The following is a 17,466-nucleotide window of genomic DNA, read 5'->3' on the forward strand; positions in this document are numbered from 1 at the left end:
TTGGCTTTAAAGTCTTTTACCAACTACTAATATTAATAATATTTAATAAACCCAATAAAAAAAACAACTCTAACAATAACATTTACAAGGCAAAACTAGCCAAACAGTAATTATCTGAGACAATCAGGTGTAATTCATTTAAGCTAATCAATGTAGTTTCCAAATAATTCTCTCATTAATAACATCAATCTCAAGCAAGAGAGTACATATACCTATATCTTCAGTAATTTCTACCTCTTTGACCTTACCAAGTAAAAACCGCTTACCAGGCCAAAACCACAGCCAAATTAGTACACGCTCTCACTTACCAACACACTCTGTGTTGCTGAGGCTTCTTTTCTACATCCTCATTTCTAGTTCCTTGAAGTTTCTTAACAACCAATTATCTTCTATAAAGATAGCAATGAATCTCAGGTTTATTTTATCTGCTCCCTTTTCTTTGATTGTATTAAGGTAATTTCAATAGAAAAGGGTGTGAAAAAACAAAGCAAGGACAGTAGGAGTGAAGACTTGCCTGTTTTGCAGTGTTCTTTGTACAAGAGACCACAAGTGCTTGTTCTCACTGCTTGCAGCTTCCTTGCCTGCTCCTTCTGTTTGCTTTTCCTGCATCAGAAGAGTCTTACGGACTCACTTCCTCTCGCAGCCTGACAAAGTTCAAATTAGTAAGCTACAGGAAGCTATCAGAGATGCAGCTGGATGGCCAGGCCTTTGCTTAACTCACAGGATTGCTTTGAGCATGGAGAACAGTATCTGCAGGGAACAAATAAAATATACACAGTTTATGGGTGCAATTCACACAGCTCAGAACCCAGCCTGAAAAAACTTACACAGAAGAACCTCAGTGCCAAGGTGACAACCAATATTTTTACTACTTAAACTGTTACCTGAATAAATACTGAAAAAGTCTCTATCATTTCCAGAATGATCTCCCCTGCTTACGTGCTGCAGAAATATTTAATTGGACAATACACTACCACAACTACACGTATGGATACTTGGAAAAGACGCAGGGACTCTCACACACATCATGGTCACAGACACAGAAACAACTCCAATCTCACTTACTCTGCAGATCTCCAATCAGCACAGAGGCCAGGCATACATGATGAGCCTAATGTGTGATTTCCATCAGCTGCATCTAGTCTTCAGAGGAAGCTTTTGGCTGCAGTGTTATGCCCTTGCTTTTCATCCTTCACACGGATAGAGGTGTGCCTATAAAATGACCTAACACTTTAGGCTGAAGGAAGCTGAGATGATGTCCCAGGGGTTAAGGTCCAAGATACTTGGGTATCTTGGAGATACTATGGGTATCTTCTTCCCTGGCTGCTTCCCTCTGAAACCAGCTCTTGTTGCAAGATCTATTTCTGAGGGCAGTTAGGGTCAATAGCTCTCTTAGTTTGTTTTAACAACAGGATGGATACTTCCCTTAGGGATTATACTAAAATCTTTTATCTTATTAAGAGAAGATGTGTTTTGTCCATTAATCCAATTAGCCTAGTGGATTAATATGATAGGGCTTATTTTGTTTCAGGAAGCGGACAAATAGCAGTCGAGCATAACTAAAATTAAGCTTGTAAGTAACACTGGTAACAAGTGCTATTTCCCTGCATATCCCATTTATTATTCTTGAAAGCTATGCACTCAAATTACATGGCATCTGTTCTCTATTAGAATGTCTTAATTCATGACCAAAAAAGCAAAATGTAGTTCTGAAAACTTACATGTTTGTAAAATTCTTTGTGCTAAATAGAGGCACATAGGTTCCAGCCCAGAATAATGTTTTCAGTACTTCCTCAGATATAAAGGCATGAAAAGTATTTGTCATTATTCTGACATCTGTCTTGGCAAAGTGCACTTTCTGATCAGGGCTATTCACTTGCAAATTCAGCTTTGGGTTTGGGTGCTTGAACACTCCATAAACAGCTCCATCCATCAGATATACACAGCTCTTGGCATGTTTTCCTGCTTGAAGACACAAGGAGGAGTGTGATCCTGAACTTTAAACAATGCTCTTGTGTTTCAGATACAAAAAAGCAGAGAAGCTTGCAAAAAAAAAAAAAAAAAAAAAAGGAAAGAAAGGAAAAAAAAACGAAAGGAAGGAACAAACTGGAATGAACTCTTGCGCTCTGCAGCAACGGATCCCATCGCTGCGGTAGCGTTGTTCTCATAATAACGTTTGGCAAAATACAGCACGTGGCTTTCTTGCAGCATGAAACAGCTGTGCAAAGTAAGGACTCCGCTGTCAGGCAGTCAAGCAAACCCCAAACGCTAGCTGGCTAAGCACACAGCGTCAGCCATCTAACTTTAGCTCTTTTTTCCCCTCCGAGCAGCCTCCGCAGAACTACATTTCCCAGCGCTCCCACGAGGGGAAGCGCCGGGGAAGAGCGGCTGAAAAGCCGGGGGCCGCTGCATGGGCTGCCGCTCCCGTTTCCTGCAGTAGCTCTGCTTCCAGCCAACGTCGACGAGGGGCTTTTATCACTTTTTTTTTTCTTTTTTAATGCTCCCGGAGATAGCATTCCTTCTGCATAGAGCACAGTAAGTGGGAGAAACGTGTGGGAAGTCACAGGCTTGGATCCACCTCCTGAGGGCTCCAGGACATGGATAAGATTTGCAGGGAAGGCGGGAGAGTTTGGGCTGGCCTGAGACCAAGTTTGCAGTGTCTCCGTCTGTGAGTTCTCAATAATCCTTAGCAAAATCTGGCACTGTGGCCCTCAGTAAGGAAGGGGTTGGACATACGCTGTATTTCACTATTCCAGGTACAATTTATTCCTTTTCTCCCTACCCTGGTCACCTCCTGCGTGCCTTCACGGCTGCCCATTCTGGAGCAAAGTGCAGAGCCGTTCGCAAACTCCTCCTTGATTCAGCGCTGGCTGCCGTGCTGGAGGTTTCCACAAGCTGGGCTCTGTGAGAAGTGGGGGTGGAGAGATCACAGCCACGTAATCAGCACACCACAAAATCGTTTCAGACATGGTCTCTGTGACGGCCACGGTCCTCGCCAGCATCTGCTGGATCCGGTAGGCAACACGCCAAGTTCCCATTCCCGCAGCTGAAGAGCAAGCAAGGACGCCGCTTTCCCTGGCGGCTGGACTCACGGCTCTCCCTAGGGATCTGCCTTGCTCCAGGCTCCTGGGGAAGACCACCCTCAGCTGACCAAGTGGGAAAGAGCCCTCTGGGGCGGAGATTTCAGAAGCCACAAAGCACCAGCAACGCCTCTCCCCTCTGTGCTGCTGCCTACAGAAACTGGCTGCCCTTAAGGACAGGAGCCTCTTCTCAGGCACCACCCAGGCTTGGGAGCCATCACTGACCTCGACTGCAAGGAGAGGCTCCCAGGCTCTTTTTTACCCTTGCATACGTGTCTCTGTAAAATAAGCAAACATAACTTCCTTCCTAAAGGACTTCAAGATCTATGGTCAAAAAGTGGCATATTCAAACTAATTGTTCAGGATTATGAATCATAGTTCGTTTTTGTTTCAGAAAAATACCAGAGATAGTAGCGTTTCTGGTTATTTTCTGACATCCTGAAGCCAAGTTCAAATGGCAGTCTGTGGTTGCCTGAGCTGAAAATGTGGCAGACTCCTTTGGCAGAAAACACATTCATAGTTGGAGATAATCCCATTCATCTGCAACTGCTATCTTTCTTCTAACTCGAGGAGTTCTCTTCTGCTGATGATATTTTGTCTTTCATTCTTTTCTGGCATCACTGCCTTTCCCACAAATCTACTGTTTGCTGAAATAGGATGTTCAGTTGGATTAAGGCTGTTACAACAACATAGGAAACAAACAGGAAAGCAACTACATTTGCTGTTCTCTATCCCAGTGATACAGAGTTTAGGACAACACTAATTAACCTAATCTTACAGCACTTTCTGTAAAGCCTTCTGTGCATGCTCACAGTAGGAAACAAACTGAGATATCTCATACATGTCTTTATAAATTACCTGAAACTGAGTTTGGTGTGCAGCTATACTATGAACCATTCATTTAGAAAGCAAATGCCAGTGTTCTACAGACTCCTTGGGAGAGGGAGATTTCTGGTAGCACTGGGGTATTGCATTTTTTAAATGAGACTCATCTTTGCAGAGTCGCTGCATTATATTCTGTGCTTCTCTTTTTAGGCAGAGGCAGCTACCCTTAGGTGTTGATTATGACTGTAATTTATCAAGCAGTGTATAGAAGAGCTTCCTCTCTCTTCTGCAGGTTACATTCTACTTATGTTAGGAAAATGAGGTAAGTTCTCATCTAATTCCTGTCTACAGTGAAAAGACGAGACTTTGGCAATCCTGCATCCACTGTCACAAGTAATCCTACCTAAATCTAACCCAGGGGTTAATCTAACAGTTCACTGGTCACACAGTATTGCTGCATGAGCTTTCCGCTGAAGCTCTGTAGATTAATGCCTGCACTTGCTGTCTAAAGAACTCTTAAAAACAAGGCAGAATTAAAGCGTTGCTGCTCATACCCATTTTAAGTACTACTTCAAAAAGCCTGAAAGAAGCATCTTCTGACGGCCTTTTTCCAAAGACCGATTTTCCTAACTTGGGCCCCATCCGCTTTGGTCCGGAGATTTCAGTTTGATTTTTTATCTCCTAAGTCAACGTGTCAGGCAGCACATGCCCTTGAATAATCCACGCAGCCTGACGGGAAGTATATTCAACATTTGAAGTGTTCAGTAGTACATTTGGTCAAACAGGATTTGGAACCATCCAAAGCAGAGATGTATAAGGGAACACCAAGATTTCTTGCACACAAATGATCATAAAGCAGACCTCTCGCATTAAAAGACTGGGTTACAGAGCTCCTTGGCTGTCCAAGACTCGAGGCTGCCTGTGTAGTAGGAGGGAGTATTTCTTGCCAACACAGCACCTTCGTTAGAAGCTACAGTTCACCAATGAATAGACTGAGCTGTATAAAACTGTAAGCACATATAATGCACAATCTGTACCATCTGTTCTGCCCCACTGCTTTGTCCAAAATAAATGTGTCCAAATACATGTAGCACATGTAATCTCAACATTGTCTTGCATTCATTTTCTCAATTCTTTTCTTACTGCAGATACTTAAATGAGCTAAAAGAAGATGATAGCTTTTGTAGACAAGCCCAGACCTCAGGAACTTTCTACCTCTTTCACAACCTCTCCCCCTTCCTGCAGGAAGTGGGAAGGAAATATTTGATACCACAGTTAAGTGCAACAGGTAAGCAAGTGTCTAGTAAGAAATGTTTCCTAAATCAGACAGCTCAGATGATACAGACTAATTTGCAATAAACAATTCCTTGCATAGCACTCAAAAAAAAAATCTATCAAGCTGTACAGGAACATCCCTTATTTGCAGCATGCTATTTGTTACCCATAAAAGACTATTTATAGTTAAAGCCTCAGCATGCGGACACAAGCTTATGCTCTGCACGTATGTAGGGTATCAAGATATGCCTGATCTGTTTTGAGATGAACACTTTTAAACATTTAGGACTATGCCCTTTGAAGAGAAAGGGCTGGCAGGAAAACAAGCAACAAGGTCTGTTGACAAAGGGAGGAGGTGATCTGGCATAACCCAGAAGTTTTCTTTGTGAGAGAGGTATCAGCTGGTATAGAGGAGAAGCAGCAGACAGCTCCGCAAGCATCAAAATATTTGCATCTTCAGCTTGATGTGATGGTCAAATGATCTAACAGTTAACAGTAGGAGAAAAGCCAGACTTCCGGTCTCTGTTAGCATGGAACCTCTTGCTTAGTCCCTCGCTCACACTTGCACCCTGCCTTGAGCCAAGACTGTGAGCACCTTAAAGATGTACAACATGGTTGTATAAACTCACTTTCATCATAGCTTTGTCCTCTTGTTTCTCGTGCTCTTTAGAGATGAAGAGGGTCCTGGAGAAGTTCAAAGAAACTGAACAATGGATAGAAAAGTCTGTGCTGACTGGCTGTTCAGATGAGCACGTACCACACTTTGCCTTGGATTTAGGTTGGCATGATTCCTCTTCCATCCATGTCAGCATCATGTTTAGTTCATTGAAATGGAGGTCCTGTCTAGGCAGCTTGTTTAGTCCTTGCTGGGTGATGTTTACTGCTAAAAACCCTCTGTGTGGTCCTCTGTTGGACATGTTGCAAGCATGGTGTGTCAGAGCCACCAAACTGCACTGTTCCTCCTCTGCATATTTTAGTAAAGATGGGCTGTTTGTAGATCACTTAATATTTTGGATTGTGTAACCACTGACGTGCTGTCATTTCCATGGGAACTTCCAGAAACCGTATACCCGAACAATGAGGCGTGTAGAGTTGAGATAGTAACTGCAATTTATCATCAGAGATTTATTTTGTTACAGGAGCCTTGGAGAAATCGGTTCTTGAGTCTGAACTCAAGGGTTCATTTACTGACTTACGAAAGGCTCTCTTCGTAGTGGATGAGAAAGATTCTCCTTTGCTGGCATCGGTATGGCAGAGGATTTTTTACTTTAGGAAGCTGTAATTTCTCACATCAGCCCTTTTCCTTATCTCCCATATTAGTTTTATGATTTAGCATGTATTTGTGGAAGTACCTAGTGTACCTTTTCAGTGAACTAGGTATAAAACACACTATAAGTTACAGCAGCTTTCTCAAATTTGCTGTCCCAAAAAGGTATTTGCTATGTGCAAATATCCCCCCAAAATTTGCTATCTGCAAAAGAAAGATGCAATAGAAAGAGAGAAGTGGCTTAAAAATGACTGCACTAATTAGCCATTTAGCCTTAACCGGCCACATGTCCAGCGTGAAAAACAGTAATCTTACCAGTTGCAGTAGTCACAGCAATCTCAATCTGTTCCTACCTTAATAAGTATCAGGCACCAATTTTCTGTAATCTTCCTGGCAAACTGAATTTCAAGAAGGAACCTACAGAGCGTCTCTCAGAACTGCTCTTTTAAAACTGCTCCTGTATAAGCAGTTACTCGACAGATGTCCTGTTTGGAAACCGTATGAAAAGACCAGTGTGTGAAAATCAGCTGCCTTTACCCATAAGTAGAAATAACTCATGTTTCTCTTCCTGCTGTATAATGTCTGTGGTGCTTGTGCTATATTTCAAGAAGCCAGTTGTGTTGGAGACTACTTAGAATAGTTCTGTTCTCATTACTACTCCCACTGTATCCCAGTTTGGAACAACTTGTCCCTCACATCCCCTTAACATGCTGAAATTTGGATGCTAAAGCAAGAAGCGTGAAATTCTGCCTGCAGAATCAAACCTTTTTTCAAAGCAATGCCTGTATTTTACATACATTTCTGAGGCTTTCAAACACTGTCACGGTTTATCCATCTGACTGCATGCTGGGGAGAACATAGCAAAGTATCATTCAGGGAGGCTGTCTTGAATCATTTCCTTGCCCCTAGTGTAAATTGATTTGCATTCCTCTCTTGGTATTCACAGGCCCAGGCCCTTCTCCGGTGGCATGATTCCCACCAGTATTGTAGCAAAACTGGACAGCCCACTCAGAAAAATGTTGCTGGCAGCAAGCGTGTTTGCCATGCCAGTGGAATAACTTACTATCCCCAGGTGAGCAAGTGAACAGCAAGGTAAGCAACACGACGTCTCGGCGGTGACAAGCCAACACTATGAGGCCACAGGGAGGGGACTCTGTAAAAGGCAGCAGGAGTGCTCTCTGTGTAGCTGGGCAATTTTTCTTTAGCGTTCATCCAGTGACCCCCAGCTGGCTAGGAAAAGCAACAGTCTGCACTCACTTGTTTGGTCTTAACGCCTTGCTTTGCTTTTTGACGCCTTTGCTAGATGTCTCCAGTGGTCATCACCCTGGTGTCTGATGGGAGCCGGTGCCTCCTTGCACGACAGCCGTCGTTTCCTCCGGGGATGTACACCGCTCTGTCAGGTTTCTGTGACATAGGTATGGCAGTCTCTGGTCAGCGCTGTGGCCCCAGACGTGCAGGGCTTGGGGCAGAGCTGTGGGATACCAACTGCAGGCCTGTTCAGAGGATGCACACATAAGCATAAGCAGGGGAAAAGGTGTTAGACCTGAATAGATCAGTTTTGGCATTCAGCTAGAACTCAAAATAGCTCTACGTATCTGAAGAGAATGGGAACATTTTGGGGTGTTTATCAGTTGCTGATGGTGATTACAAACATAATACTCCTCAAGCAGAACGCAGGATGCTGCTTTATCTACTCTGTGTCTAGTGCATACTAGCTGAAAAAAAAACACCTATTACGAGAGGGAAAATAGCTTAAAGAGAAAAATGATGAAGAGGGGCAGCATTGTTCTATCTGCTGTACATGTACAAAACCAGCTCATGTCCCCAATGCCTCCCTTTAAGGCAGGTACACATGGTTCATGGATTCAGTTCTGTATCCTGCTGACAGAAATGTCCCTAGGTCAGCACAGCCAGAGATACTGCTTGTGCTCGAGCAGTTAGGGCTGGAACACCTAAGAAGTGAGTGTGCCTACATTCCCTTGCCATGGTTCACTGCCCTGAGGCCAGGCTGCCCTTGCCTACCTTTGGTTGCTTCTAGGTGAAACTGTGGAGGAGACAGTCCGACGAGAAGTGGCAGAAGAGGTGGGCCTGGAGGTGGAGTCGTTCCGGTATTCAGCGTCTCAGCACTGGCCTTTTCCCAGTAGCTGCTTAATGATAGCATGTCATGTGTTGGTGAGGGCACAGCAGACCGAGGTGAGCGGTCCCCTTGAGGCATTTCACTATTCACTTTACATAGTGAAGTTTCTTTCAGTCCACAGACTTTAGTTTGGAAAGCATCAAATAATCTCTTAATGCAGTTTTCAATCAGTTTTCTCTAAGTGAAGAACAAGCTTAAAAACATCTTCTGTTGCATTGTGCCAGATTTTGTCTGGGTCACCGTATGAATCCAAGCCCAGAGCCCAACACACCTGTGGTTCTCCTCTGAACTTTGCAGATGAGACTTCTACCTAGTAATATCACATTCCCAGTGAGACATGCAGTTTCTGCTGTGTTATTGATTGTATTCAGCCACTGGTATTTTGTAGGTTAATGCTATAATGGAACAGGGCTACCTGATTTAAGGCTTCCCTAAGGAAAGCCAAGATCACAGAACACTGGTGATCAGTAATATCCTTTTGGCATCAACACTTAATTCAGGAGTGGATTAAGCACCCTGCCCATTGCAGCCTGGGATCTTTGCAGGTACAGAGAATAAGCAAGGTACTGCTGGCCACATTTTTATCTGATTTAAGCAACTAGTATTATCTGAATTCCTTCCAGATCAGTATGAACCGCCTGGAACTGGAGGCAGCCCGTTGGTTTGACCTGGAAGAAATCGTGGAGGCTCTCAAGAGAGACCCCAAAGCTTCAAAACAAGAGCATGGCTGTTTATTACCCTGGTTTCCTCCCAAACAGGCCATTGCTCACCATCTGATTCAGGAGTGGGTTAAGCAGCAGACTTCCCGGACAGCCTAGGTACAGTGACTTCTATGCAATTTGACTTAAATGCAATTTCAGCAAAGTTACAAAAAATTCCGAAGGTACTGAAGAAAATCTGTGTTACAGTGGGGATGGCTCTACACCGATGGCTGTCTCACACTAAGATACACAAACCTACAAACCCATTTCTACCCTGATCATCCTCATACAACTCTATCTACAGTAGATCACCTCTGAGATCCCCTGATCTGCAACGAACGCACAAAATAATTCTTAATCTCAGAGCACCAAACGTATTGTGACCAGCTGCAGGTGTTGTCCATCAAGCAACAGAATGGTCATCCCTGGCAGAGCTATGTCTCACCTTTCCCCATTTTACTCATCTGGAGGTCTTGGATAGATATCTGAACCTACAGTTTTTCCAGAAAAAAAAAGCTACAGGAGAATGGCCTTTCCATGTTAGCATTCATACAGATTTGAAAGATCAAAAAAAAAAAAAAAAAACAAAAAAAAACAAAAAACAAACCCACAGTTGAAAAGCCAGAGTTCGTACACTCTCCTTTTGTTCCCCTTCCCATTAAATCTGGTTTCATATAAAACATCCTAATCTTCTGCAAATGCTAAATGAGTTCTTAGTTTTATGATGTATCTGAACAGCTTAAAGCATCTCTGGAAGTAACACTTCTCCCTGCAGTAAGACAGAGCCTAATACTTCCGCCCAAGGAAGAGAGAACAGAGCTGCCTAGTGGTAGGGAGCAGAAGAGCAAAACCTACATAGGAGCATTTAGAAGAACCGAGATAATAGAAGGGCGACAGGAACTGCTGCAAGAAAGGACTGCTCTTCTGAAAGAGAACATTCCTGGAAAGTACAATGCCTCTTACCCTGTGCTAACAGTCTGTGGCTTGCCTGGAGAGTTGGTCTTTTTTTACCAGTGAAATGGCATCATTTCTCTAGAGAGAGAACGACAAAGAGACAGCCTGGGCAAGGAAAGCCAGGTCACAGGAACAGATGGGTGCGCGTTTCATCTGCTGCCGTTTCAAGCTGACACTCCTTTCTGCCTGATTGGCAAAGTTCAAATGCCAAGATTGCCAAGACATCAGTACAGATACTTGAAGGGGACACAACGAATGTATCGTTGACTGTCACCGTTAGAATTCACTGGGGGTGAACAATGGTAAAAATTCAGGGTCACAACATCTGAGCAGTAAGTAAAAAGAGAGTTTTCTCACATGTCAGGCATATTTTGTTTCCTCAGGTTAATTTTACTTTAGGAAGAAAGGGAGGAGAATCTTTCAGGCCATGGCAGCACATACAAGCACTTTTCCTGCCATCGCTAACTCTTGACCAATAAAAGCTGCATGCTGGAACATGTCTTTCATGTCTATGAACTAGATCTACCAGTCATCCTGTTAAGAATGTACTCAGGTATGGACAAGGGCATTGCTTCCTCCCCTTAACCCAGCCAGATATACCTCATGGCCCTGTAACACCATTGAACTTAACAGCAACACTCCTGCATCCAATTTTCTTTGAAATGTGTCTTGCTGCCTCACTCTGTGGTAGTTTCTCCTGCTTTCTCTCCTATCGTGTCATTTTAATTCCCCAACATTTATCTTTTTTTCTCTCTCCTTTCTGGAATCTGCCATTCTCTTGATTTCAGCTTCATTCCTTTCTTTCCCGTGTCTGCAGTAGAAAATTAAAGAGTTAGATATCAACCAATATTCCTGCTTCTTATGCCCCTTCCAAATTCTCCTTAATGTCTTTCCAACTTACCCCTCTGTATTTCACTAATGTGACCTGAGCAATGTGCTTCCAATGTAGGACATCCACCTCTACGTACTCCCGTGTTTTTCTCTTTGAATATCCACACACAACCTGCTCCCCTAGTGACAAAGAAAAGGACTAGGAAGTAAAAGGAGCAAAAAATAGTACACTTGAGAGAAAGGAGGAATGGCTGTGACTTCTCCAGCAATTTCAGCTTTTGAGAATTTGAGCTTCTACAGTGTGCAATTCTTTGTTATTTTTGTTTCATTTTTAATTTACAGCAGTGTTTGTCAATCAGCTATAGCGTGACTTGATTTAGTATTAAAGAAAATTCATCTTTATTTGACTGGAAACACTGAGTTGGTCTGCTTATCAAATAGTATTTTTTTTTAATGTTGACACACAACATTATCAGTGGGTGCTAATTAAAAGAGAAAGAATACTGACTGACTGACTGACATCAGCTGCTTCAGAATTGTCTCTTCTGTGGGCTGGCAATGAATTGTTTTGGTAGCATGTCCCCTTGGGCTGTGGCGGCAGCAAAACGATTTTGGGACAACAGCAGGTGGCAAGCTGGCCACACTGGTTGAGAGCATTATTGCTGACTTGAGATTGCAGGTCTTGGCTCATACTCTGACTATACCAGGCTTTCTCAGATTTCATTATTCACCACCTGTTTTGTTGTTGTTAGAGGAAAAGCAAAACTAAATGTCTCATTAATTTTCTTCTGTGACTCCCTGTTTGAAACAGACCACTTGAAAAGTCTGTATCTTTTAATTATCATTTCGAAAACAAAAATAGTCTTTTTAATTTACTTAAATACTATTTTAAGGCAAAAACAACTCCAAAACACTATTCTCATCAAATCTTTTAAAGGGCCTCAAATTTTAAACTGTTTTAAAAACTGCTTAATCGATACCTTTTTGACTTAGGTATGAAACAATAATGGTGGTCTTTATTCCTGACATTAACAAAGAGGAATGACTGCAAGCAATACACCAGCTAAAAACAGGACAAAAAGAAAAAAAAAAGGAAAAAAGATGAGAGAGACACTGTTCTCACTTAAACTTGCCTCAAGAATCTGGCTGAAGCCTGAGCATGCAGTCAAGACAGAACATGCTCCCCAAAGGAAGGTCACCTGGGAAAAGAAATAGGCAGTTCTCCAACAGATGCTCTTTTGTCAAAATGCAGCAGGATTGCTTACTTTCCATGTAAAAGATATTAGACAAGGAAAAGAGACTTAGCAGCACAACTCTCTCAAAAGTGCATGTATTAAAGGGTTCCTCTTGGTTTGTATAAATCACAGAAACTCCATTGCTTTCAGGGAGTGCAGGCACTTGGACTACAGCAAGATCTGCCCCTGAAACGCAGTCAGCCTCTGGGAATCACAGTATTTGCCACCCCTCACAGTGCTGTGCTGTTGTTTACGCTGTGTAAGTTTTACCAGTCAGCAGGAGACATGGGCAGCCGTAATGTACTAACAGCAATTTGAATTCATTTGATTCATTTGATTAATTTGAAAATGCTTTATAGCGAGAAATGCAGTCAGGGTTAAGAGCAGCATTCTGCCTACTGGCCAAAAGCAGCAGGGCATAAAAAGTTATGTTTATCTCCAACAAGTGCCAGCAGAGGATTAAAGTAACCAAACCACTTGACACAATTTGTCCATCTTTGAGTGAGGGAGCTCAGAAAAACCTTTCTTGGAAATGGTGTGCACTGTGGATACTTGCTTCACTGACCACATGCTCTCCCATCAACTCAAGACTCCTCTGTTGATGCCTGGAAAGGTCACATTCTCCTATCAACAGAGGTGCTCATGCATCGTGAATGGCAGGGAGTCTGACTTCGGCATTAGGGGTCAAAGAGGAAGCTCTTGTGGCAAGGGATATTTCATGTTAAAACATGCTTTGAGATACCATAGACGCATACTGAATCTAACATTCAGCCTGAGAGAACACGAGCAATTCATGGAATGCCCTGACAACATGACTGTGCGAAAGCCATTTTTCAAGTCACCACAAGCAGTTCAGCTCTGGCAGCTGCAATGGCTAGGCTGTCAGAACAACTTGTAATTACTCAAATATTTCCGTGCTTCCGTCTGAAGCACTGCTGAAATGAATTCAGAATCCCAGGCTCCGTTTTCCATTTAAAACTCATTCACCTTTCAACCTAGCAACAGAAGTCAAGGAGCTGTGTAAGGTAAAAATACTGCCAGGTGTCATTCATGCAATAGTACATATACTTGGGAACACCACCAAACCTCCTTTTCTTAAAAGACGACGCTAGGTTGCTGCGCTGGAAATAGTGCGGCTTAGCAGTTTCTTTAAAACTCGTCAGTGGTATTCTGTAGGCAATCAGATTCATCCACTCAGTGATGTCCAGAATCATCATCGTAACGCAGACACCGAAGTCGGCATCAGCTGCCTGAAATAAGAGAAGGAACACAGGAGCAGAAACACAAAGCTGCACCGACTTCCTAACAATAGTACTAGCACAAGAGCACAAAATGCTGGTAGAAAATCCTTCTCCACTGGTACTTCTTTTCATATCCGACTCCACATAGCACCTTTACGTGAAGTATTTGCTCTGAAACTTTGCATTTAAACAAAATGTAGCTACCAAGAGAAATAGCAGAATGCTAAGGAAGAGATTTTTCAGTAAGATTTAAAGCGACTAAGAAAAAAGAAGGATACACAGTAAGGTCTTTCTAATGGCAGGAAACAGAAGATTGTCGAGTTGGCAAGTAGAGATATTGCAAAGACACAGAGGAATTTACTGGTATATCAATGAAAGCACGAAAGAAAAAGACAAGATTTGGGATAGGGACAGTAACAAATTCATACATCACTTATTAATAAGCCAACAATCTCAACAAGATCTTTTAAGAAACGGGAAGCTGCAAAATCATAAACGGTAGGGAAGACACTGCAGTTAGGCTGCTATATAAACATTTATTGGACTAGGACAAGAGCAGCTAAGCAATGTTTTTCCTGAAAACATTGTTGGCTGATCTGTGTGATTACAAGAACACAGCATCAGCAAGTCAAAACCATGCACAAAATTCACTAACACTGATCTCTGAATAGCTTTCAGAGAACCTGGAGAGCTTTTATTAGTGAAAAAAACCCGTGTCTCCACAGGCACAAGAGGCATGCAATAAGGACCCGAGGAAATATGGTAGTTAAAAATGGCTACTGTCAGTAAAAAATGGCTACTGTCAGTATGCAGCATACAGAAGGCCAAAGTTAGATTATATTCCATTTCATGAGTAAACTGGCAGAGTCGCAGCAAGTACTATTGCTGAAAAATTGTGAGAAAATGAGACAAAAAAGATGCATAAAAATTAAAACGGGTGGAAAGAATTGTGATCTTTTAAACAAGATCTCAGCCATTAGCATGACCAGTCAAGGGGATACAGTTTCCTAACATGTTTAACCCTACATCAACCCTATAACTGTATGGCCTTGCAACTGCAGGTAGATTAATTAGCCTCATCAATTGGGGGAAAAAAAAGTGTAACTGAACTCATTTAGATTAACACTGCTGCAGCCACTGGATTGCTCCTTTTTTTCTCATTACATTTAAAAAGTTATTACTGGAAATACCTCATTTTCTGCTTCCTGCCTACAACAATAGTAGCAGCTGCTTATTTTGTTTTGAATAGAGATTTACCTTCCCATGAGCTTTGCTCTTCACTTCCCATCTTCGTGTGATCTTCTGGAGCCTTGCAAAATTTTATACATCCACATGAAAGGGGTGACTTGCTTAAGCACAGGCTCTGTTCTGAACAGCGATCCCACTTCTGTCGTACACATGCCTCCCTGCCAACCCAATACTGAGCTTTTTAGCTACAGTTTTACATCAGAAACCTGTAAGCTGTTCATGATACCTGCTTCCACGTCACTGCACTCCAACAGACAGTTTCCTAGCCTGGAAGGATAGCTAGCTTGGATTCGGATTCCTAAATCTACATGCTGTCTCTATCCCGTTACAACAGGACAGGTTGCTTGTACATTACTCTAAGAATTCATACACAAGATAACTTGATACGTGACCACAACAGCAGTTTCAGCATTTGCCCTGAAGTCAGACAATTTACTATTGAATTAATTATCCCCTATCAGCACCTGGAGTCTGCTAATAAAACTTCTCCACCCTCATGAGGTGGCAATCTTGCTGATGGCAAGACACTCCTTGCCACACAGACTAAGGTGTTGTTTTAGGCTTCTAAATACGACTTTTCATATTCTTGAGAAACACATCTCGTAAGAAGCTCCCAAGTTTGGTTGCTTAAATGGAGAATCGCAACTGCCTTCTCACTCATGGTGATATTTTCTCAGAGGGAATAAAACAAACTTGAAAAAAGAAATCACTTTCCATCGTAGACCTGCCAGAACAGATGTTCTTGCGTTCCACTCCAAAGACATAAATGGCAAGAGGGCGACTGCTGCTGCACCCTTTGCAGTGTCCCCAGGGACCCTGAATCAGTACAAAAGGCCTGCGCTGACTCCTGCAGCTATTGAAAACAAAATCTGATGTCTCACATGAGTTAAATGAGCAGCTGTGCAAGAGCTGTGCAAACATTCACAAAAATAACCTTCCCACCATTGCAAATAACAAATGCCCTGGAGGTAACTGTTCCTCCTATACTGTAGCATTAAAAAGGAAAGGCAGAAGGGAAAGCGTTCTTAGGGAGGTGACCCTTCATGGCAACAGGGCAAGCCAACATCCACGTACACAATGAGGATTTTGAAGTTTTTTTTTTTTTCCTCCAGGAGATAGATTCAAGCACAGGGACTTCACGTAGCAGATTGCATTATTGACATCAAACTGCATTTGCATGTAAATGCAGCCCGAGCAGTACGCTAGCTATAGATAAATACCACTTGTCCTGGGACAGGGAAAGCAGCTTGGCAACAACTCTTCCTCTCAGGCCAGAGAGGAGTTACGACTCGTGCTGAAAACATGACTAGCCTCTGAGCTGCTGTCTTCTGAGATGAACTGTATTCCCGCCATTAACACAGAGAAAATAAAAGCTTGCTTTCTTAGGCTCCTATCTACTCCATAAAGCTGACCGGTGGAAAGAGCCAACAGGCGAACTGTCCAGGTATTTAGAGCAGTTTGAAAAAGTTAAAGGCCTCTACTGTCTCCTGGGATTGGTTTGGATGGCGTGCGCGGAAGACTAAAGATCTATTATTCATTTTCCTACTTGGAACGTACCAGTCAACAACTACCCCATTCACAACAGCGGCTCCAGGGGATCAAGCCACAAACAAGAAAGCTACGTTTTTGGGTCAGAAGTTCTAGGATGAACAAGGCTGTACGAAAGGCAGATACTCAGGCAAGCAAAGTTAATAAATTGTGTTGGAACGCAGTTCTAGCTAAACAAATTTAGCATATAATGGAAACTTTGACAGCAAATTGTTGAAAGGGGATCACATTATACTTGTCAACCCTAATTAATACCATCAGGCTTCCTTCACTAAAAATAATCCCTTTTAAAATTAAAAGCAGAAATGCCTAGTATGTTACTTCCATGTTGCCTCTTCCACTGCTTTGAAGTGTTTATTCTTAGATGACAAGTTCTATTGCGAGTAATTCTGCAGTCTTGAGGATCTCTGCTGTGAAGCTGCTGAACAAACGTAAATAGTTGGAATAAGTACAGCCTCACAGAAATAACAGACTGATTGATGCAAAAGTCACATTATCCAAGAAATAAGATCAACTGAAGTGCCTCCAAAAAGAGCAGCTTTGTTCTGAACATTAGCTTAGAAGTTTTCCCCACATACTACATTAGACAAGTCCTTTGATCTGTCCTGACCTTCTGCATACTGCAGGCCACAGGAGAGCTCAAACTTGACTGTGTTCTTGAAACTGGAGTTATTTTTGGAAAAGTATCCAATCTTGATTTAACTTCTCATCAGTGGAGAATTTTATGCAGCATCAGTGTTAATCACCTTCCTTGTTAAAAAAAATGCATCCTTTTCAATGGTCAAGTTCACTTGCTTTCTACCATGAACTGCCGGTACTATCTTTGTCTAACAGATTCGAGAAGCCCTGCTATCCAGACTTCCAGTGGAGGTATCTCTAGAGTGATCGCAGTCCACTTCACTACCTCTGCAGGCCAAACTCACTGAACATCTTTCTACCTTCTAATTCTTGCTGTTCATCTCCAATCATGTCCAACGTTTCAGGATTCTTCCTGGACTACTAACTGTATCTTTCATCACATCCACAGAGGACAAAGGCAGAGGTAACATAGCCTTCATATTTTTACTCCCTCCACATTCATTCACATGTGGAATCTCCATGTTTACAATACTATATCGGAGCAT

At 42.5% G+C, this 17,466-nt stretch overlaps 1 protein-coding gene and 1 long non-coding RNA gene across 5 annotated transcripts; one reads left to right on the forward strand and one right to left on the reverse strand.

The window, feature by feature from the left end:
- Positions 1-519: 519 nt before the first annotated feature.
- On the reverse strand, positions 520-11,124 carry LOC134142612 (uncharacterized). Of its 3 annotated transcripts, none has more exons than XR_009958922.1 (5): positions 10,249-11,124; positions 8,470-8,591; positions 7,705-7,940; positions 1,722-1,962; positions 520-750 (listed from the first exon to the last, which is right to left on the reverse strand). It is a non-coding gene; the product is annotated as an uncharacterized LOC134142612 (long non-coding RNA). The 3 variants fall into 3 exon arrangements; XR_009958921.1 differs by having other exon boundaries at positions 8,470-8,894; XR_009958923.1 differs by lacking the exon at positions 1,722-1,962 and having other exon boundaries at positions 8,470-8,894.
- On the forward strand, positions 2,432-10,734 carry NUDT13 (nudix hydrolase 13). Of its 2 annotated transcripts, XM_062579909.1 has the most exons (10): positions 2,432-2,535; positions 4,116-4,227; positions 5,054-5,193; positions 5,851-5,958; positions 6,320-6,426; positions 7,394-7,519; positions 7,751-7,862; positions 8,486-8,640; positions 9,208-9,402; positions 9,493-10,734. In XM_062579909.1, exons 2-9 carry the CDS (start codon positions 4,145-4,147, stop codon positions 9,400-9,402), a joined length of 1,026 nt encoding a protein of 341 aa, XP_062435893.1. In that variant the 5' UTR covers positions 2,432-2,535; positions 4,116-4,144; the 3' UTR covers positions 9,493-10,734. The 2 variants fall into 2 exon arrangements, with proteins under 2 accessions (XP_062435893.1, XP_062435892.1); XM_062579908.1 differs by lacking the exon at positions 2,432-2,535 and adding an exon at positions 2,606-3,014 and having other exon boundaries at positions 9,208-10,734.
- Positions 11,125-17,466: the final 6,342 nt, after the last annotated feature.

This window comes from Rhea pennata, chromosome 7 (genome assembly GCF_028389875.1).
Source record: "Rhea pennata isolate bPtePen1 chromosome 7, bPtePen1.pri, whole genome shotgun sequence".
NCBI classification, from domain to species: domain Eukaryota; kingdom Metazoa; phylum Chordata; class Aves; order Rheiformes; family Rheidae; genus Rhea; species Rhea pennata.

Coding starts and splice junctions, on each gene's coding strand:
- NUDT13 (XM_062579909.1), top strand. CDS start 4,145: ATGACTGTAATTTATCAAGCAGTGTATAGAAGAGCTTCCTCTCTCTTC. Junction 7,520..7,750: donor GAATAACTTACTATCCCCAG/GTGAGCAAGTGA, acceptor CGCCTTTGCTAG/ATGTCTCCAGTGGTCATCAC. Junction 7,863..8,485: donor GTCAGGTTTCTGTGACATAG/GTATGGCAGTCT, acceptor GGTTGCTTCTAG/GTGAAACTGTGGAGGAGACA.